Genomic DNA, 23,570 nt, shown 5'->3' on the forward strand with positions numbered 1-23,570 from the left:
CATTCGTCTGTGGATGGTACGGGGTAGCATGCCGGAACTGCGAAGTACAAAGCCGAAGTAATTCCTCCACAACATCCGCAATAAATTGGCGGCCACGATCACTGATAAGCACACGAGGGGCGCCGTGTCGAAGAATAAGGGCATGCAGCAGGAATACAGACACAGAGGTTGCTGAAGCAGTTGGAACAGCTGCGGTTTCCGCATAACGCGTCAGATGGTCAACACAGACGATAATCCAGCGGTTGCCGCCAGGCGTTCGTGGAAGTGGGCCTACAAGGTCAACCCCAACCTGCTCGAAAGGAGCAGTGGGTGGTTGCACAGGATGAAGAAGACCGGCAGGTATGGCGGCAGGACGCTTGTGACGCTGGCATTCTGTACAGGTGGCGACGTATTTTTCAGTCGTGCGCCGCATGTTGGGCCAGTAAAAGCGCTCTTGGGCGCGGTGTAATGTCCTAGCGTAACCAAGGTGTCCAGACATCAAATCATCGTGCATAGCGCGCAGTACGCAAGAGCGCAGACTCTCTGGTACAACCAAAAGAAACCGCGCACCAGATGCTCCGTTGTTTGCCTTGTAAAGCAGGCCGTCCCGAAGAGAAAAGCGATTAGAAGGGGCGGATGCACGAGCACCGGCGAAGAATGGGGCCAGCTTGGGATCGTTCTGTTGCTCTCGTCGAAAGGTTTCAACGTTGGGAAATTCCTCAGATAGTGGCGCGAGGTAGTCGTCGAAATTGTCCGCGTCGCACGCAGTCGTTGAAAGTGGTAGCCGGGAAAGGCAATCAGCGTCGGTGTGACGGCGGCCGCTTTTGTAGGATATAACGAAGTCGTATTCTTGGAGTCTGAGAGACCAGCGGGCGAGTCGCCCGGATGGACCACGTAGTCCAACCAACCAACACAGAGAATGATGATCCGTGACAATTGTAAAAGGACGTCCGTAAATGTAAGGGCGAAACTTCTGCACAGCGAAGATAACCGCCAAACATTCCTGCTCGGTCACAGTATAGTTTCTTTCTTACTTGCTGAGTGTGCGGCTGGCATAGGCGATGACATGTTGGGCCCTGTGATGCCTCTGCACGAGTACTGCTCCGAGGCCGATGCTGCTGGCATCCGTATGCACTTCCGTCGAAGCCGATGGGTCGAAGTGGCGAAGTATCGGGCCAGAAGTGAGCAAAAACTTAAGTTGGGAAAATGAGTCATCGCACTCTGACGTCCAGTTGAAAGGCACATTCTTGCGCAAAAGATAGGACAGAGGAGCAGCCAGCTCTGCAAATTTAGGCACGAACCGGCGGAAATAGGAGCATAGCCCCAAGAAACTTCGAAGGTCACGCACAGACTGGGGCGGCTTGAAATGGCTGACGGCTGCGATCTTCTCCGGGTCAGGTCTAACGCCATGTTTGTCAACTAGGTGGCCCAAAACTAGTGCTTGGCGCTCACCGAAGTGGCACTTTTTCGAATTCAACACAAGACCGGCCTTTCCTAGGCAGTTCAGGACAGTGTCAAGGCGTGTGTTATGCTCTTCAAAAGTACGGCCGAAAATTACCACATCGTCGAGGTAGCACAAGCAAATCTCCCACTTCAAGCCTCGCAGAATTGTGTCCATGAACCTCTCAAATGTAGCAGGAGCATTACAGAGGCCGAACGGCATGACAATGAATTCGAAGAGTCCGTCGGGGGTAACAAAAGCCGTTTTCTCTTTGTGGTCTGGATCCATCGGAATTTGCCAGTAACCAGATCTTAGGTCGACTGACGCAAAATACGAAGCAGAGTGCAGGCAGTCGATGACGTCGTCTATTCGTGGTAGTGGATAGACGTCCTTCTTTGTGATTGCGTTCAGGCGCCTGTAGTCAACACAAAATCGCCAAGAGCCATCCTTCTTCTTTACAAGAATCACCGGTGCTGCCCACGGACTGGCTGATTCCTGCACAACACCCTTTTGCAGCATTTCGTTGACCTGGTCGGCAATAATCCTTCTCTCGCTCGGAGAAACCCGGTAAGGCTTCTGTCGCACTGGTCGGGAGATTCCGGTATCGATGGTGTGTCGCGAGCGGCACGACGGAATGTCGATCTTGGCGTCTCTTTGCGAGAAGTCAAACACCGATGCATGTCTGCAGAGTACACGAGCTAGTGCCTCCCTCTCGGTAGAAGAAAGACCCTTGTTTATCATTTGCAGGAATGGTCCGTCGAGGGTAGCCGAGCTCCCACCAAAATAACAATTTTCTTCGGTCACTGCTGCCAGGGATACTCTCACATCTTTTTCAAACGCCGCTAGTTTCATTCCCCGCGGCAAAACAGTACCAGCCGCTGAGCAGTTAACGGCCCATAGAAGACTGCGCCTACCGTTTACCGAAATCAAACAATTCGGTAACAAAACATCTTTCTTGATGCAGTTTGATGCAATGGGCTCAGCTATAGCGCAAAAGGTAGGCTCATCAGCACCGCGGGCCAATACGGGAACAAGAGACGCTGAGCGGGCGGGCAGAAGCGTGTCTTCGGATACAACCAGAACGCGTTCTTCCCAGAGAGAAGGCTCCTCCGCGAGTGCTGAATGGAACATGCTGTTTATGGAGAGCTCGCCCGTCGCACAGTCCACCATAGCGCCACATTCACGGAGGAAGTCGATACCGAGAATAACATCATGTGTGGACCTCGGAAGCACTGCAAATTCATCCTGTAAGTGTTTGCCGGCTAGGAAAACGTCAACCGCACAAATACCGATGGGGCATAATGACTCGCCCCCAACACCTCGAAATATGGCACCACGGTCCCAGCTGAACATCACTTTAGGCCCAATACGCTCCTTAAAAACCCTACTCATAACGGAAACTGTTGCTCCAGTGTCAACTAAAGCCATCGTCTGTACACCATCAATAAACACTTCCACTTTGTTCTTGACCATAAAGACGGGCAGAGGTATGTTTCCTAGAGACTGTCCGGCGACCTCACCCCCATCGGCCACGCCGGCTAGTTTCCCGGCGGCGGTGACAAGGGGCGCCGCCGAGGCGACGGGGATTGGCGCTGGCGTAGGGGCGGTGGCGTCAAACTCCTGTCGGAGGCGGGAGAGCCGTTGCGGGGACCATTAAGATGCTGGTTGTTGCCAGTGGGTGGAAATGGTGGCGACCAACGGTTAGGGTTATAATTACTACCCCTAGGCCAGGTAAACCGCGGGCCCGCGCTTGATCCAGGGCTGCGACGCCGGCAAAACCGCGAGATATGACCGGGGACCCCACATCGGTAACAAACAGGTGGCTCGCGAGGAGAGTGGAACCGCCCGGATGGGAATTGGCGACTGGAAGGGCTTGTACGCCGATAGTCGTCCGGGTGGTAGGCGTCCTGTGGACGATGGAAACGGCCTCGTGATTGATAGTAGCGATCTCGTGTCGGGCTAGTATACATGTCACCTCGCCGATCGTCAACGAAGTCGGCCACGTTGACAGATGGTCGTAACGATTCCACGTGCCTCGGAGGTGCCTCATGCCGTAAGTCGCTGTTGTGAGATGGGGTCCAGGGACGGGCAACGTCACTGTGTCGGAGCAGCTCTTCACGGACTATTTGCCGTATGGTCGACGCAAGGTCGACAGACGAGTTGACGTCCACGCTGGCGACCGTTGTGACGTTTGGTAGTCGACCAAACTTTGGCGTTATCCGACGCATCTTGAGCGCTTCAAACCTGCGACAGTGTTGGATTACGTCAGAGATGGTGTTCAGGTTGTCCTTACTGATGAGAAAATTAAAAACGTCTTCCGCAATGCCTTTAAGTATATGCCCAACTCTGTCGTCCTCCGGCATCCTAGCGTCGACGACCCGGCACAACTTCAGTATCTCCTCTATGTAGGTCGTGCATGTTTCCCCGGGAACTTGCGCTCTCTGAAGGAGTGTCTGCTCGGCCTTCTTCTTTTTCGCTTCCGAATCACCAAAGGCCTTCCTGATTTCCTCGACGCATCCGTCCCATGTGGTCAACTTTTCCTCGTGGTTTTCAAACCACGTCAACGCTGTCTTGTCCAAGGAGAAAACGACGTTCGCAAGCCGGTCCGCAGCGTTCCAGCGGTTGTACTTGCTCACTCGTTCGTAGTGGGTGAGCCATTCGTCGACATCTTCTTCGGGTTTCCCTTCAAACTTCCGCGGCTCTCGTGGCTGCTGCCAGCCGTTGGGAGGTGTCACCGAAGAGTTGCCTTGAGTCGGAGGGGCCATGTCTTCTGGACGGGCGAGAGGCCAGCTACGCGACGGCTTCGACGAAGATCCAGTGACGCCGTTGTCCGCTGGGATTACCCCGCACCTCCACCAAAACTGTTACGGGGATAAGCAGGCGAGTAAGAGGCGAAGTGGGGTTTATTCACAGTAATGGCGGTGGTTCACCGGAGAGCGTGCAGCCAACATCGATTCCGCCCGAAAGAAGCGCTCGTTCCCTTCTTCATCGGCCGTGCAGCTGGCGGGGAGGATTTGCCCGTACAGTGAAGCAGTCCTGACATTTTGTGTAACAATATTTTAATATGCCTGCATATATTGCAACTGAAATATCTACTGAGAAATGAGTTTGTTCATTTAATGAAGGCCACTTTAAAAACTGAAGTGTGCAGACGTCAAGCAGCCCATTAATTTGAACTAGAGTGTGATGCTGAGCGAGTCGGTAAGTGTCCATGATTAAAACAGCGCAAGGGACAGAACGAGAAAAGCTGACAAGGACGTGTGCTGACTGACGACTAAACTTTATTGAAAGAAACAACGAAATGCATACAAAAAAGCAAGAGCACAAGCAAAACAAGAAAGGCAAACAAAGGCTACAATAATATTATTAAGCAGATGTGTCACCCTCCGCAGCCATGCCGCACAAATAAATTATCTCTTTTGCATAACGTGTCTCTTTTGCAAGAAGAACCGGGAAGGCAGGCCTGAGAAACACGCCACAAAGAAAAAGAAAGTCGCCGTCATCCCATATTTGCACCGGGTGTCATACACGCTTATGAAAACTGGAAGGAAGGCCGGCGTCAGAGTGGGTTTTTTCGCCCCCAATAAGCCTTCCAAACTCTGCAGAAAGGTCAACAACAATGACCGTAGCTTGGGTGGTTGCAACGTCAAGCATAAATGCCCCTACACGGAATGCAGTGTCTCTGTGGTGTGCAATGTCTCTTTGTCCTGCAGGAAGTCCTACGTAGGGCAGAAGGGGCCTTGCATCAACTATCGCCAACGTGAGCATGCTAATTCGCTCATGATGTTCCAGGGGAGCAACCTCGCTACTCATTGCGGAAAACATGGCTGCTCGCCCAAGCTTGACCACGCCTCGATTGGGACCAGATACCCGGATCAACGAACACGTGAAGTTGCGGAGGCGTTTACAATCTATAAAATGCAGGACTCATGTGTAAACATGCCGTCAATCTCTCTGCATGCAAAAGAGATAAGTTATTTGGGCGGCGTGGCTGTGGAGGGTGACACCTCTGTTTAATAATCTTATTGTAACCTTTGTTTGCCTTTCTTGTTTTGCTTGTGCTCTTGCTTTTTCGTATACATTTCGTGGTTTCTGTCAATAGAATTTAGTCGTCAGTCAGCGCTCGTCCTTGTGAGCTTTTCTCGTGCAGACCCTTGCGCTGTTATAATCATGGATCCTTACCAACTCGTCCAGTTTCGCACTCTTGTTCAATATTTTCCACCGGCTCGGGCTCATCTTTTTCACTTTTTCATCGTAATCCCTGCGTTTGCACCAACTTGTTGATTGCCGCCTCCTGTCGGGCTCGCCTCCTCGCCTTCTCAGTCAGACACTACTTCATTCCTCCTGCCGTTGCCTACGTGGCTGGACCGCTGCCGTTGTCTTGTGGACTGGGCAAAAAACTGTCACGTGCTCTGCGTGAAGCTGCGTGCCGTGATGTGCGGCTCCTGAAGGATTGCCTTCTAGTGGCGTGTGTTGACGCAAGCTCCTTCGGAAACCACCATTCCCTCTTCATGGAAGAACTGCACACTGCTGAGCAGACGACCATGCTTGTGTGGCAAGTGATGTTGCCCAGACTCCCTAAGAAGCCCCCCTCACTCAAAGCAAGTGGCAAGATTCCCGTTGGGGGAGACGCTGTCGTTCCCGACAAAGCTCTGAACATTTTGCAGCTCGGCCCAAAGTTCTGTTTTCAGCAGAAGATGGATCGCACCTGCATGGTCGCGCTTGTGCGAAGCGTTATTTCAAAAGCAAATGAAGGAGAAGTGGACAGGTGCATTTCAGAGGGCATTGACGCGCTGCCAAGCAGCGCAAAAAGCAAGGGGAGAGTCAACTTGGATAATGTGGCCTGTTTACTTCACGGCGAGGGACTGAAGCCTGCGCAGTCGGACACGGAGGCCGGTTTTGTTGTGCTCAAAGCCGACATGTATCGTCTGAAGGCGGAGGCCGCTATTGCTGACAACTTCCGTAGGGTTGAAGACCGTATCCCGGCGAAGGTCCGGGCCAAGGCCATCAAACTGGGACAGAGTGCTGGGCTAACGGGACTGCGAGTTCTGTAAAAACAGCAAGACTCTGACCCTCACCCCATTTTCACTGCAAAAACACACAAGACTCAGTGCCCTTAAAGGGCTATATTCACTGTGCGTGTGGCCTAGCAGCGGTGCTTAGTTGTGTACTGACAACGATCATCGTCTGTGCTCACGGTCGAAGACCCTTTTCCCGTAGGGAGCCCTGTTGAGGTGACTCAGTCCCTGAAAATGACCGAACAAGTAGGCGTGAGTGCGTTTTTCATAGACATCAAGGATTTGTTCTACTCTCTGCCCCATTCGCACTTACTCCAGGCCGTAAGCAACAGCATTGACAACTTCGCCTCGGTCAGCTTCCAGAACCATTGCGGCACAAGCGTCGATCGAGTGATGTAGCTTCTTGCCTTCTACCCGGATTCTTCCCTCGTGGAATTTCAAGGGAGCCTGAATGTGCAGAAGACTGGCGTCTGCATCGGATCTTGCCTGGCCGCGCTGCTCAGCGACCTTCTGCTGGCGCAGTTTGACAGGAAGCTGAAAGAGGAGTTAAATGCCACCAAAGTAACGAAGGTTTTTAGGTACGTCGACAATGTTTTGGTCCTTTAGGAGTGCCCAGATGGTGTGACGTCGGTGCAAGATACTGAACACATTTGCGACATTGTCGAGTCGACCTTGTGTAGCTTGGTTTTAGCAAGGGAACTACAGATGAACTCCGAACTTCGAATCTTCAATTTATTTCCGCACCTTCACGCGCATCACGTCTGTTGGCAGTATTCCCCCCGTTCTCAGAATAGCCTGTGGCCATTTTCATCGGCGCACTCAAAAGTGGTTATGCGAGGAATCGCCCAAAGCGCCTTGCGGAATGCTCTACACCGAAGTTGCCACCACCTTGTATGAGAGAGCTTCAAAGCACAACACTTGCGACTCAAAGAGGCGGGGTTTTCCCGAGCAGTTGGTCAAACGTCTCGCAGGACTCTTTCTAAAGGAGATCCGGGAAGGCAGAACTCACTTAGACCATGGCGACGTACGAGGTTCCCAGTCACATATGAGGCGTTCTATGCGGCCTCTAGACAACTTGCAGCAAGCTGTCGATCTTCCCGTCGTCGTGGATCATGACGAAAGCGTGCATGTTGCCGCAGAAGGCGTTCATCAGCTCCACTGCAGTGAGCCACCAAATGGTGCCTGAGTGCCGGGGCCGCCTCCAGTCGGGACCTCCGTTGGCGCTGGATGCGCCATTGCAAAGTAAAGTACTGTATCATAAGACAGATTGTAGTGTACTGTTGTTGTACTGACTCGTTACATTGTGAAAGACGTAAAGTATTTGTGTAAACCCATCGGGGTACCATAGTGTTACTCGCGGCATTCTGTCACCCATTGAAGCATCTGCGACCACGACCCTTGGCCGTATGGAATGCACCTTTTTTTTTTCATCGTAAAGTAGGCTGTACGTCCTAGCTCTGAGGAAACATCCTTCCGCTCGTTCGAGTTTCATTCCCACTGGAACCCAGCAGAAACATGTTCATCAACGCGTCGTCGTCCATCTTGGTGACGAAGCGCACGGAGTCTTGGCAGTTCTCGGTGGCCCCTTCGTGCCCGGACACGAACTTGTAGGCCGGGTGTCGGTACATCCACGAACAGGAACACGACGAGGTCACCCATCGTCCGCGCTTCTTCGACGACGGCCTGTCGCACGCTCTGGTTCCGGGACTGGCCGACGAAGAAGGCGACGGCCGATTTCAGCTGCTCGAAAAGGGTCGCCCAGCATGTTGCACAGGAACGGCCGGTGTGACGTGTGCTCGGAGGCGGTGTGTACGAAGAACAACACGTTGATCGAGGCCAGGCACAGAGCCTGCACCTTCCAGCTGTCCAGGGCAGGGGCAATGTCTTAGTCGACAGTGACCAACTGGTCGTGCATGGACAGCCGAATAGTGATTAGCAAGACCATGCCGAGCAGGAAAGTGGCCGTGGCAAAGAAGGAGATCTTGAGGCACACCTTGCTCCGGCAGATGGCTTGCACGGAACGCCGGGCTTCGCGAACAGGTCGGCAGTGTCTGCGAATGAGAAAAGCAAAAGGGAAGCTGCTGTTGTTGGCTTAAGAATTTGCGCTCAGAAGAGCACCGAAAATGCAATTATTCCAGAAAAAAAATGCCCAGACTTATGCGGCCTGGCAATCATCCTGAGAAAAAATAACCCGAAGAACGAATTTGAAAAGAAATGTCTGATCTAAAGATTAGCGACCCTACTTTCTCGGAACAGGTAACCTCAACTTTAAAGACTGGCTACACTTGAGAAATTTGTTATAAAAAGTTTTATCAAAAACTCGCCAATTCAACTGCAGTCACTTTTTGCAGGAAGCAAGTACGTATCCCATGTAAAAGTTGATTCCACTTGGCTCCGAAAAATGCACCCTGTATTTTGAAATCGCTGCCCCAGGGGCTGAATTCTGAGCTTTGTTGGTTTACAAGTGTTATCTTTAAGCCAGCCCTGTCTGAATGGGGGCCGACGACATGGAAGTAACGCAAAACAGGCACAGAGTTGGTTCTTGTGAATTTCGGGGGGTTTTTGAAACGAATACCTGTAATAATTCCGTTCCACACCTCAAGACACAACTACTTGAGTCCTGTTCTGTTGGCACTGATAAAAATATTTTTAGGCTTGTTGATATAGCAGGCAAGCGTTCGAGGACTTGTAGTTGTAATTTTTAAATCTTTCTATGGACAAAAAAATATGCCTTGGGCTTCTTTCTCAAAGGGCTACTTTTGAGCCCCCCTCCTTCCCCCCAAGACTTTCACTTCTGGATAAGGCGTAGTTCTGCTCAGCCCAACGACCCGATTTCGAACCCGGCCGCGGACGGCTGGGAAAAACAAAAAAAACTTCGGTGTGTCGAGATATCAACGCACGTTAAAAATCCTCAAGAGGCCAAAACTAATCCGGAGCCCTCCACTGCGGCGCGCCTCATAGTTTAGGTGTAGCGTCGGCGCATTGAACCCTAAAAATCATGTAGACGTGACTTAGTTGTACATGCAATGACTGTAGACTGTGCAACTCTACATAAATCAACGCCGCGCCTCCTTTTTCTTGTGTCACGTGTCCGTCGCCTGCCCTCAGCCAATCAGAGCTAGCTCGTAGCGGGACTTTGAAACGGACACGAAAGATATAAAACCAAGGATTCTGCCTTTGGACTAGTATTCTATCTAGTATACTAGCTTTCACACAACATAAGATAGCGAAGAAGCGTGCACAATCTCTCCTTTTCCTAATCCTAGCTCTCCTAATCTTCATGGTTTGGCGGGCACGCCGATGGCGTCCTGCTGAACGTGAGGAGAAACCGCATGGCGTGTCCGAATTACCACCATGAGAAGTATAGCAATTTAATAAATTTTTATTTACACTAAACCGGAAAAAACTTTAGATGGGGAATTTCAGCTCCAACAATGTTCTCACACATCGGCGGGTTATAACAATCGAATGGATACAAAGGGCCTGAAGTTTAGACCTAAGAGGTTTAATAATGCCTTAGACTTCCTGCGATGCCTTAGCTAAGCTACGCAGCAAGAGACACCGAATCCTCGTGACAGCGAATTCCTCGGGATAGGATATTGGCTTCGTCGCATGCGAAACTTTGCTAAAAGCGGCTGTACTGTGCTCTCTGTACACTACAGCGGGGACCGTGAAAGACATTAAATACAGAAAGATTTCGAATAAAACCATTCCATTATAAACTAGGTTTGCTGTAAACCGAAGAACTAAAACCTCATCGCTAAACGTTCGCCAAACCCTTGCTAAAGTGCCTTCAATCGATCCGCGATCCCTCAAAGAACGAAATCGAAGACGAAGAGCCAATTGATGCGACAATTTTTCGCGCGCTAAGCAAACACATCGACGATCGATCTAAATTCGGTTTATTAGATGCACGTGGTTTATGAGATAAAGGTATACTCGTAGTTAAAAACTTGTGGTCTCCAACTAAACGTTTATTAGAAAGAGTAAAAAAGACGTTTCGACTTCCGTACGGAAGCCTTGTTCACTGAGCAGGGCTTCCGTACGGAAGTCGGATAATCTTTCTTCCCCTTTTTAATAAACCTTTGGTCGTACACCATTTGTTTTCATCTATGAACTTCTCATTCGACCAGACGAGATTTCGTCAAACCTTGATTTCATGAAAGTGTGCGGTTGTAAACTCTTTCTTCTTGATCGACGCATGTATGGTCTTACCTAAAGCCATTCCTTTTTCTCAATTTTAAAGTAACCGTTTTGACACTATAGAAGTCCGGTTTTACACACGCGCCGTGTGTCCACCAGGTCTTAACAGAACGTTTCGGATAAACCGGGGTAAGGGGAAAGGCAGATACAATTTGCTTGCTTGCAACTCCCACGTCCACAATGCGGGCGCATTTTGCTGCCCAAAATGGTCGCCCGAATCGTTTCTGTACCGAACCGCCTTGTACCAGAACGGCCGGTACCGAAAAACCCGTTTCCCGAAACACTCGTGTCCCGAAACGCTCATGTCCCGAAAGGCCCGTGTACCAAAAGGCCGGAGCCGGTAAAAAAAGACGGGAAGCCTCTGTGGGGACTGTCTGAAGGAAAAGCGTTCAATCACCGTCACGGTGATGAAACACATTTCACAGGCATTCGTGCTGATTGCAACACATGTCATGAAACCTCAGGCGAGTAGCGCAAAAACTACAGCGAATATTTGCCTGGCTTGAATGTACCGCGGTTTTTTTTTTCAGTTGAAACTCTTTTTAATATCCGAACTATTGCGTCGACGCGAATCCCACGGTTCGAATGCATTTATACTGGATAGCATCTCTTCAAGCGCCCGCGCTCATGGAGGATTACGAAAGGATCCCAAAGATGACCTCCCAGAACACTGTACGTTCCTAAGCGACTAGAAGGGTTCACGCTGTCTTTCGCGCGCACAACATATATTTTCGGGGAGGAATGTAATATGAACTCGTCCTTAAAGGAGCCATGAATAGAAAATACAACTTCGTTTAATTTGAAAGAACTAGGATACAGTATCTCACTCAGATGCATTGCAGCCCCAAAAGATGTTTCTTAACGAAAAAAAAAGCAAGTATTTAATAACTTTCAAATTTTGCGCCACAGTGACGTGTTATGAGCGAGATTGACGTCATACGGGCCAACAATAAAACATAATTTTCAGTCCGTTAACTGCACGTTAGCATTCAAGTGATGCGGTAAAATGGAACTAGAGGTCCAGTCATGTGTCGTCGCGACAGGTCAGTTAGGGGGGCGCCAATTGCACAAACAAGGTTCCGTGACGTCACAGAAAAGTTGCGAGAAATTGGCTAGGGGGTCGCCACGGCTTCACACGTTTTCTTTAATATCTCCGTTATTTTTTCGAGATTGCGATGATATTGGTATCATTGTTATCGGGACTAAGCAGTCTTTCTAATAAACCCAACTTGTATTTTCTCTTCATGGCTCCTTTAAGCGAGCGTCACGTGTGAGTGCACGTTGAATAAAGGAACCGCGGCTGTAAAAACGATCGCTCCGTGTTCGAGGTCACTGCTTGAATGCGTCCGCAGCGTGACGGCCACGTTCGCATGCGTGTTGCCGCAAGAGCAATCCTAGCCACCGGCCTTTAGGCGGGGCTGCTTCTCCATGTACTTCGGTGTTTGCGTTCGCGATCGTCGTTCCGGGGCCCGGATGGCGAAACGTTGGCGCAGCAGACGTTCAGCCTGGGACAACAAAGGTGTAACCTTATGAGCCAGCCCGCGATGCGAAAGGGTGCGGACACCTGATCTCCTGATCGAGTGCGGAGCTGCTGCCGCAGCGCCGGGAATAAAATGAAATCCAAGTTGCACGCTGCGTGTTCACTGGATATGTCGCAGCGAGTTCACCCGGCCGCAAGACCGTGGGGCTTAGCCCCGCAATAATTAGTGGGGCAGGCGGGAAAAGCGTGAAGGCAGAATCGTAAGCAGGAAGTGTAAACAAAGCGGGGCGTTGCTGATATTTTATGTTGCGAGGATGATGTCGGTAAAATTCGACAAAAGGGTATTTACGGCAAATATATCACTGTCGTGGCTGGTATTGCCGCAAACACGCGTTGGTCAACTTTTGTTACACGATGCTTCGCATATTGTAGGCTACCAGTGTAGTTGTCTTGCAAGATTAAAGGGGCGCCGCTGGGTTGAAATTCTCTCACGCAGAACCTGCTTTCAATTTACATTCAGCTTCCTGGATAACCCCTCGGAGTGTGTGGCTAATACCCTATCCGGTCACAGTCAATACCCTGGGAGGCCCATTATATTAACAACCAGGCCAAAAATCTCTTCAAGAGCGTTTTTTTTTGTTTGCAACACCTTCGTGGCCTCCTCCATGAAGTTGGCTTTCTCTCAATATGATTTAGCTTGAGGTGAAGCACGATTTACAGAGAGTTGTTTGACAGGTCGGCGAATGACACGTGATTAAGGCCGTCTAAGACGTATACATTGCGAATGTAATAAGTAAAAAAAAACAGGCGTTTAAAAATTTCCGAACAGCGGGACTACGCCATGCTGCAGGCATTACACGTGTTCCGGCAAACATTTTATGAAGTTTGCTCATTCGAAGGTTCTCCTGCTTGGTTTTATTTCCGTTTTCCCCGTCATCCTGTGGCGTCACAAAGGCCCGAGCAGCAGCGTTTCTACAACAAATCCCTTTTATCATTATGGTTTCGAAAGGACGACCTTACGCCAGAATCATATTTCCGGGGTCTTGCACTTTACGGCTCAGTACCTGACCAAACTGCCCGCTATGCAAATTACCTGTACCCACCATCTCATTCTTATACAACCGTATGAACGGGAACAAAATATAAACCGAGTGCCGGGGGAAATTAAATATGAAGTGGTCAATACTTTCCTCCGATTCAATTTTTCTTACGCCGCTGTCTGTCGTCAAGCGGGCCATCAGCATTGCATACATCAAAATCCGAGCTTTCGGGGACTCTATGGTGTTTTTGTTTCTGGAGGGTAAAGAAAGGGGGAAATTCATAAGGAAAGTAATTTCCGCACGAATTTCCTTTGGTTTGGGGATCCGGAAACGCGAAATGAACTCTAAAAGAATTGAGAGATAAGAGGGCACTCGAGCATTTTATATTTTTATCAACTGCCTCTCGACTTGGTTAAGGACACCGTCTTTCGAACGAATCCACTGAACACCGACCTGAAGCAGGGGGGTAGGAAAGGAAATAAAAAGGAGAAGGACGATAGGAAGAAAACAGACGCCTGATAAAACGACAACCCGGGGAGAACGGTAAGGGAGGGAGATGCAGAGGGCGGTTCCCTGCCAGCTGACGGGCGGCTTCTATGAACTCTGGGCACGCTATCACCGAGACGAGCCTGCGCTGTCGAAGACGGCAGACATGACCCAGTCCAAGTTTAGGTTGTAGCTCGAGCTGCCCCGTTATGCTGTCTACTTTCCTTCGTATAATTCATATACATCGTCTTCCTCTGTCCTTTTTCTAGTTCGGAGAGGTGCCAGAACACCGAGAGCGATATCGGAGGAAAAAATAGAGAACGCCGGCCGAGCACTGACATCTTGTTTTGAGACGGGTCGTGAGAGTTATTATACGCCAAATTTTCTCTCGATTTTATTTTATTTTGTACTTCTTGCTTTTGGTCTGTGGGAAGCAACTGATTCAATTTTCCCGGTGCCTCTCTAGTTTATTATACTTTTCAGTACGGTTCACTGCTTATCGTGCATAAATACAGCCACGGATAAATAATTATATCGACGTTTTCCTTCGTGAACGCGGGTTGCGGAATATTCTCCCAGGCACACCTAGACCGCGTTTTTTCCCGTCTTGTTCATGTTGCACCCGGGGCTTGCTGGGGGGATGCATCAACCGGCAGTGTGCACGGGATTGGAAGATACCTGTGCAGGTGTTCCCTACGGGGCCTTGGATAAGCCGCCTTTGGTAATTCGTGCGTGGTTATCCCTAGGAGGCAGAGTGAAGGGAGTTGCTGTGCTTTTGCTTGGGGTTTTTTCTTCTGCCCCTACTGGGGGTGGTCACGTTATTGGCAGCTGACTGTTCACGTGACCACAGCGAAGCCTCAAATCTGCAGTACTGGAGTAATTCACGTGGACATTTCCCGCCTGGACAGGGAGGAGGCACGTTGCCGTGCACTTATTTGTGGTTTATTTCTGACGCGATTTGACCTTAAAAGAGGCACGTCTAGCATCAGCGTCTTCCCTTTGTCTCCGCCGCAAGCTATCCCCGTCTCTAGCTGGTATCCCTCTCAGAGCCTGCAGGCTTCCGACACAGTCTCGCCGGTGTCCCAGGCGTAGTACTGACGCTCGCCGACAAAAACGTGGCGAGGAGGAGCTTACTTGACGTGAGTGCCAATGTTTTTAATTAGTGTAAAAAGTGCCCATTGATTGAATAAATAACTTACTGCGACATCCGGCCTGCGGAGCCTGAGCACGTTGCCACAAATGCGAAGATATCTAAGCGTTATCGAACGGTGTAACGTTACAAAGAGTTGGTACTTCAGGCATCCACTGAGTGGATGCATTAGGCATGGCTGTGTAAACTTATTCTGAAGGCGCAGCCATTTGAAGGTCCCTTGATCTAACGCCGCAGAGGGTTCAGGTTCTGGGCTGCATGCAGTTCCTCGTAATACTCAGGTGTACCACAGATATGTGTGTGTGCACACGAAATTAAACATATTTTTGTCATCCATATGTTGTATTGACTGTTTCAATGCGGAAGGCATGTTTTAATATGGCTCGACTACTTTCAAGTCGATCGCCCTTGTTTCACGTAAGGCTCTGGTCGGTGAATGCGGTATTTTTATCACAGTTTGACAGCGTAGGTGTTCTAAACCTACTTTCCGCATTTTCAACTTCAAAAAAAAAAGTCCTTCTTACAATCGCGGGCAATGCAGTGGTGCTTTGTCGCGAGCTTGCAGCTGATTGACTTAACGAAAACTTTCAAATGCGCCGTCTACGTACTTGTGCACATATTCGTTGCGCAAGGAAGCAAAGTGATGCGCACTAAAAATATCGGCAGCCCATTATCAACACGCAACACCATAACGTGCATTTCAGGCTGTGAGAAAATTATAAGTAACAAAGATGAGGCGTAGGATTAGTGTTGCTTCGTTAGTCTTGCCACCCCAAGAGCCAAAAAAAAATTTCCTCGCGTACGCGTCCGTGTCACGACCGGGTCGAAATAACAGCCTTTTAACAAGCCCTAAGCGTTCATACAGGCAAACATATATCGATAAGGGACTATACAAAGGCATCCACAACCGTGTTTCACCTTGCCTTGAAGTAATCGCATGCTTTGTTCTCGCCAACGAACATAACAAGGCAGGAGCTTTTTTCCTGCAGGCCTTGCCCCAGTGCACGGGCTAATTCACGGGCTCAACATTAGAGTACTGAGTGAACAAGTCAGTGGTATTGATGCTACACAATTTGCGGGATATAATGCTATTTCGGGTAAACGCACATTAACGCATGCCGCCTTTCGGCCGGCAACGATTCAATGGGTAGCGCCCAGTTTGGGTCAATTGGCGTATTCATGGGAGGTTGTGGCCATTACTACACCAGGGTGGCCAATCCTGCTCTGGTGAGGGAGTGCGTTACCGGCGATGGTCGCCGGAGTCAGGCCGCACAGCAAGCCTCATTCTGCAATTCCATCACCACGCGGATTTTTTTTTTAATCCGGTGGGAATTGTCCGGCACCGGGATTCGAACCATGGTCCTTCTGCACGCAAAGCGGATGCTGTACCTCTACGCCACCGCTGCTTGAATTAGGCTAGAAAAAGCTAGTACGGACGAAACCGATTAATGAGTTAACAGCAAGACGTAAAGTTGAAGAATTGAGGGTCGCACTGCAGAACCGATATTCAGCTCTTGCTAAGGAAGCAGAGCTTACGACACAGGAAGCCAGCGGAAATCTTTCACACTATATCACTGAGTGTGCAGTAGAAGTCGGGGGCACGATGGCTACACAGGATACTGGGAAGCTTTCCCGGGAGACGAAAGATCTAATTATAAAACAGCAAACCATGACGATCTCCCCCCCATCTGACAGAATATAACTAGCGGAGCTTTCGAAGTTAATCAATAGGCGTAAGACAGCTGACATACGAAAGTATAATATAGAGAGGATCGAGTATGCTGTAAAGAACGAAGGCAGCCTGAAAGCAGTAAACAGGCGTCTAGGCGTGGGGAAGAATCACATGTATGCACTTAAATACAAGCAAGGCAATGTTCTCACAAATAGGGATAAAATAGTCAGAGTAGCCGAGGAGTTCTATTGAGATCTGCACAGTAGCAAGGACATCCAGGATAATGCCGAACGAGAAAGTAGTTCAGAGGAGATAGAAATCCCACCAGTAACGACAGAAGAAGTAAGGAAGGCTTTGAAAGAAATAAAAGGGGCAAAGCACCTGGTGAAGATCAGATAACAGCAGACTTCTTAAATGATGGCGGGCAAATTGTTCTAGTAAAACTGGCAAACTTGCACACGCAATGACTAGTGACCGCGAGTGTACCGGAATCTTGGAAGAACGGGAACATCATCGTAATCTATAATAAAGGTGACATAAAGGATTTGAAAAATTACCGGCCTATCGGCTGACTATCAGTCGTCTACAAGGTACTTACAAAGGCAATCGCTAACAGAATTTCTGCAACTTTAGATTTCAGTCAAAATAAAGAACAAGCAGGGTTCCGTAAAGGCTATTCAACAATGCACCATATTCACACGATCAATCAGGTGATACAGAAGTGCAATGAGTATACTAAACCCCTCTATATAGCCTTCATAGAATATCAGAAAGCATTTGACTCGGTCGAAACCTCACCAGTCATTCAGGTATTACGGAACCAGGGGGTAGATGAGCATTACGTAGGAATACTAGAGGACACCTACAATGGGTCTACAGCTATCATCATCCTCCATAGGGAGAGCAGTAAAATACCTATAAGGAAGGGTGTCAGAAAAGGAGACACAATCTCTCCAATGTTATTCACAGCATGCTTACAAGAAGTATTCAGAACGTTCGATTGGGAACAGGTGCGAGTAAGGGTTAATGGAGAATGCCTCAGTAACCTCAGATTTTCTGATGACGTTGCCTCGCTAAGTGACTCGTGGGTCAAATCGCAAAGCATGCTTTCCGCACTAGACGAACAGAGTAGAACCGTGGTCCTGAAAAATTAATATGCAGAAAACTAAAGTAATGATCAATAACCTCGGGACAGCACAGCGGTTTGAGATAGGTGGCGAGGCAGTGGAAGTGGTAAGTGAAGACTCCTACTTAGGCCAAGTTGTGACCCCGGATCCCAACCATGTGGCAGAGATAATTAAAGTATAAGAATGGGGTGGAGTGCATTCGGCAGGCATTCTCACATAATGAATGGCAGCCTACCATTGTCCCTGAAGAAGAAAGTTTCTGACCGCTGCATCTTACCGGAACTAACCTACGGGGCAGAAACTTCGAAACACACTGCGAAGGTCCAACTTACATTGAGTACAACTGAGCCAGCAATGGAACGGAAGATGATAGGTGTAACATTAAGGGACAAGAAGAGAGCGAAGTGGATCAGGAAACAAACGCGTGTTAAGGACATATTAGTAGAAATTAAGAAGAAGAAATGGACGTGGGCGGGCTACGTAATGCGAAGGCAAGACAACCGTTGGTCATTAAGGGTAACGGAGTGGATCAATAGGGAAGGCAAGCAAGGCAGGGGGCGGCAGAAAGTTAGATGGGCAGATGAGATCAAGAAGTTTGCGGGGATAAATTGGTCGCAGTTAGCACAGGAGCGGGGTAATTAGAGATTATTTGGAGAGGCCTTTGCCCTGCAGTGGGCGTAGATAGGACGGTGATGATGATGATGATGATGACCACTTAGGAAATAAATTACGAAACTTCCAAAACAAACAACTTCATGCCAGGATGCATGGCATCCTTTTGGGGTATAGCCGAGAGAGCGTAGGTGCCGAGATCAACCAATTTCAGTTTGCAAGTACGACAACCACACTACGCCGTTATACAACACCTGAGAAGTTTAGGTCGACGCATGTTTCTGGCAGTATTCTGGGCGTTAAAGAAACAAGAAGCCGCTAAGTACGCCACTCACCAGTGAAATTGATAAAAACACAGCTGAATCAATACGTCACAATGCGAGAAAAACCGGTCCTGGGCTCCGAAAGTGAGTTTTGAGTCATCGAGCCACCCCTTGACGTCTTCCCGGGCCTAATGGTCACCAATGATGACGTCATGCTGTAAGCGAGGAGTGTCTTTTTTCTGTCCATAAAGGGTGGGCTTGTTAGAGCTTTTGTGTCCTGCCTATATTGCGTCCCCAAGCGCTGATAATCACAAGAGAGAGAGAGAGACAGACAGACAGACCGACAGACAGACAGACAGAGAGACAGACAGACAGACAGACAGACAGACAGACAGACAGACAGACAGACAGACAGACAGACAGACAGACAGACAGACAGAGAGATTGAGAGAGAAGTGAGAGGGTGGCAGAGCGTGAACTCAAGGCAGTTACAGGGTGTGGGTGCTACAGTGTTTCACATTTGAACCTTATTTGGTAATGCGGGCCAGCAGAAGCCCAAACGCGTTCTCAATTATTTTGGCCTAATGTCGCATTGGTAATTTATTGTACACGAGTGTCATGTAGAAAACATAATGCATCCGCACTCAGAGAGGTGCAGCACCTTCCTCACTGCGAAAATCCCTCCTCCGCAACTTTGCGAACGAAGTCCTGCACTTAAGAATCGCCGTGGAATTTGGCAAACGTACACCGCCCTCGTCCATAGAGTCGAAAAAAAAAGCAGCGCGTTCCGTTTTACCTTTCAAATCGTAGCCGCACACGAGGTCGCTCTAATACGGCCAAAGCACCTGCGTCCGTTATTTTCCCGAGAGAGCGAATGTCCGTTCCCACAGCGCTCGGTGCCGAAGGGCGGGCCCTCTCACGTCCGGCCTAAAAAATGCGGAACGGTGCGAAAAAAAAATGCCTTTGCCCGCACTTTCGCGAGGAACGTTCCCCGGAGTCCCTCTCTGCCCCGTGTCCCGAAATGCAAACAAACCTAATTCCGCCACTGCGACCTCGCGCCGTGTTCTCTCTCTTTCTCTCTCGCGGAGACTACGGGAGGAAGTTTGGTTAAAGCTATCGCTGTTTTTTGTTTGTCTGCTTCGGTTTCGAGGGTGGAACGGGCGAAACAGCCGGGGAGCAGAAACGCGCGGGAGAAAAAGCGGAAGAAAGGTCAGCTACAGCGCCGGAAGTGCGCTGGCCATAGCTGACCCTAGACGCCGTCGAGGCGCCGTCCGAGGACGTAGTCTTTTTGTGTGTCCGCCACCGTCGCCGCCGTTCGAAGGCCGTGACTCATCGTTACCCTTGGTCAGTGCACGTGGCTCCGATGCGCCTCCTTTCTTTTGTCTTGAGTTATACCACGCGCATCGATTTTGCTTTATAATCAGGTGCGATGTATGCGTGGCTCCAGAAATATCTTCCGAAATTATTCGTCGATAAGAAACGGTCGCTCTTATGACCCGCCAGGACGAACGACTTAGAGAACTCAACTTATGTGTCTTATCCGTATTAGTTGTCCGACAAAAGGTGGTGGTATAATGATACAATGATTCAGAGATGAAATTGGGGGATAAAACGTGCACTGGGGTGGAGGTGCTGGCTTTTTGGAACAAAGTTACTAATGTGTTTGCTATTTCCTCCACTGTTTGCTGGCCTTCCAAGTTGCCTATCTATCTATCTATCTATCTATCTATCTATCTATCTGTTTTTCTATATAAATATATATATATATATATATATATATATATATATATATATATATATATAGGGAGCAGTTGAACTTTTGAAGATGGTAGAGAACACAAGAAAAGAAAACTTTGAACAAGATAAAAGCACGATTGTTGCCAACGTTTCAGCAAAGAGACTTGCTTTCGTCAGGGCAATCTCTCGCCTGGCTGGCACGCTCCCTTATATAAAGCGTGCCACCAGCTAGGCGAGATATTGCCCTGACGAAAGCAAGTCTCTTTGATGAAACGTTGGCAACAATCGTACTTTTACCTTGTTCAAAGTTTTCTTTTCTATATATATATATATATATATATATATATATATATATATATATATATATATATATATATATATATATATATATATATATATATATATATATATATATATATATATATATATATATATATATAAAATCTGTTCTGCGCAATGCATTACGAGGGTTTCGGCTCCAGCAGCCCGCAAATGCCATTGTCTTACCCCGACATTAGACCATGGTTCACGAGCCGCTTGGATAACGATAGACGCTCCGCGTCTTCCGCGGCTGTCGAGGGGCGGCGCTAGTTGACCGGTCTCTGAACCTCCCTAAATATAAGCCTCCGCTGAATCCGCCGCCGGGGTTGCGCAGTTGGTGGCGCACCTCACGCGTTTTGCAGAGGCCGTGGGTTCGATTCCCGCTTCCCATCACGCCGTTTTTTTCTCGACTTTGTTTTCTTTATTCCGGTATCATACAAAAATGAGAATCACCACATTCGGCGCTATGAAGCACCTTCAAGTAGCCGAATAGCACTGGCAATTAGGACTGTAGTCGTGATGTATAAATATATATATATATATATATATATATATATATATATATATATATATATATATATATATATATATATATATATATAATGTGTGTGTGTGTGTGTCTGTGCTTTCCAAGTGTTTTGATCGAAAATATGAAATGAAATGCATTGAGCTTGTAAATTACAACGCAGCGATCTACGCGAAGGTGCTTGCCTACGAGCGCACTGAGTAGCGCATCACGTTCTCCTCGCTATACTCATTTTCGCTCTTTCCGGTTTTCATCTCCCTTATATATGTTTACACAGTCTCATTCCCCTTCGCCGGCTCCGCAATATCGGTACCTTTATGGCCCTTCCCAACCAACGTGCCCATACAAACGTGCCATCCCCCGCGAAAGAGGAGTGCCCAAATTTCCTCGTGGGCGGAAAGGCGCGCGTGTCGGTCGCTGTATGCGTAACGACCTCACCGCGGTCTCCATCCCATCCCGGGTCTTCCCCTGTTCTCTCGACACCCTCGACCCTTCTACGTCGCCACATCCCGACGTGGTGGCCGCCGATGTCGTCATTACGAGAAGCGGTCGACGGCTCTGCTGGACGAGCAATTGTGTCGCTACAGCGACGAATCCCCGAGAAGGTCTTGAAGCCGCTTGGGAGCGCGAGGAAATGACGCGAGTGACGCTACTTCACCGCTCATGACGTAATGGAAGGTGCTGTCGGAAAAACGAGGTGATAACAGACCTGTCAACGACAATTGGACAGGTTGGATTGGAAGGCATGAGGCATTGTGAGTTTGCGGTGGTGGTTTCAGCCGCCTGCATGCACGCCCTCATTACCCTGAAGTCTCCTTTCCCCCTGTTTTTGGCGTGGCTGGCAGCCTGGAAAGAGCGATGCTGAAGGAGGGATATGGGGAAGGCATATCGATCGACGCGCATCAAGTGGGGCATCAAACAGCATTGTTGCGAACTACACGATATGAGGCAGGCCTGAATGACGAGCAATGCGCGCTGTCTTTTTCTCTTTCTCGACTCACACGTGCGCGCCCGCATACTCACAAACACACGCGCGCGCGCACCCAAATGAACTACTTTCACTGACGACTGGCTATGCGTAACGTAACCTATAAATTCCGGCCTGATGAAAGCAATATACTGTTCTTTGAGTGTAACGCAAAGATTTTCTGAAACAGAAAAGCAAGCGATAATGTCCAACACCGGTTCTTGGCATGCGTGTCTTATGTCCATGTGGCAAAACCAAAACCCATGAGTCGCTCCGTAAAGAATTTCATTATGCTTAAATTCGGGCGAACGGAATATTTTGGGCAGGAATTACACGACTTAGCATTCGGGGTTAAAAGAATTCCAGCACGTTCATTTTTTAGGCGACATTGAAGTTTGACTGGCGAAAGTTTGGCCGAGAGTTCGGCACTAACGTTATAACCTAAAAAAAATGTTGTTTTTCAGACGACGAATAAATACCGCCAGTATGGACCTTTTATAATTGAAGTTTCGACACATTTTGATAAGAACGTGGAAATAGCAACGATGTAGAACCGCGCCCATCTTGCCGCTGCTAGACATCATATGTGCTTCAGAGAAATTCTGCCTAATTTAACTCAACAAAACGAAAGCGAAGAACGGAAAAGCACCACAAATAAAGGCAAGCCGCTAGTACAGGCACGCCAGGGTCACTGATGAGAAATCATTTCACCGAACTTTTCCTCGCCATCATTGCGACGAGTCGAAAGGCCTGAAAGGGCTTTTCAGGACCTTTCATTAAAGAGCCAAACCAATAGTAGTAATATCAACTCAAATAACCTCTCTCCCTCTCTCTCTCTCTCTGTCTCTCCTTCTTGCTGAAGGGGATATAAATTGGAGTGAAAGGGAAAGCCCTGGTACAACCAACGAATAAGGTTGGGGGAGGTTTCGTTTTGTGAGGCGTCGAACTAAATCCGGGTGATAGGCTTGAACGCAGGAGCAAGCGTGTGCGGTGTCTTCCTCTTCCTGCCAGTAGCTGGCTCAATGCATCCTGCACGTACTTCGCAGAACTTAGCCCGTTCAGAGCACATCAATGCAGCACTCCGGCATCCATGTTCAGCAAAGTCAAGTTTCTTGATTACATGCTGGGGACGTTGAGGTTCCAGGTTCTTAATAATGTTCTTTTTACAGCGAAGCTGCCTACGGCTCGGATCGAGCGGCTAGGTAGAGGGAAGGGGGAGCATGTCTTTCATACCATGGACCATCCCGATTTTGTTTTCCCAGCCACTCACTTGGTGCTCGGAGAGCGGTTTCCTTGATTTTTTCACAGGCGTTATAAAGACCTTATTTTATGGCTTTTTAACCGTCGTAATCATCACCGTCATTATCATTGTCAACAACCTCTTTCATGTCAACTGCAGGACGAAGGCCCCTCCCGCTGACCTTCACCCGTTCCTTTCCTGCGCTACCCGAGTACATTTTGTGGCTCCGAATTTTTAGTTTCATCCGGCCATCAAGTTAATGTCCTGCCCATTCTTTTGAACTGGTCTCTGGGTATCCATTCTGTTAC

General features: G+C 48.8%; 1 protein-coding gene and 1 pseudogene across 1 annotated transcript in view; both read right to left on the minus strand.

Annotated features, from left to right (window-relative positions):
- Positions 1-4,185, minus strand: part of LOC144160088 (uncharacterized) — a 38,937-nt gene extending 34,752 nt beyond the window's left edge. Inside the window, exon 1 of the mRNA XM_077691694.1 lies at positions 3,396-4,185. Within this exon, the coding sequence (XP_077547820.1) occupies positions 3,396-4,185 (790 nt within the window). The remainder of the gene's footprint in view (positions 1-3,395) is intronic.
- Positions 4,186-7,734: 3,549 nt separating this feature from the next.
- LOC144160089 (uncharacterized) overlaps positions 7,735-23,570 on the minus strand; it is a 31,890-nt pseudogene continuing 16,054 nt past the window's right edge.

Source organism: Haemaphysalis longicornis, unplaced genomic scaffold (genome assembly GCF_048455015.1).
Source record: "Haemaphysalis longicornis isolate Haplotype H1 unplaced genomic scaffold, Haemaphysalis longicornis Haplotype H1 scaffold_10, whole genome shotgun sequence".
Lineage (NCBI taxonomy): Eukaryota > Metazoa > Arthropoda > Arachnida > Ixodida > Ixodidae > Haemaphysalis > Haemaphysalis longicornis.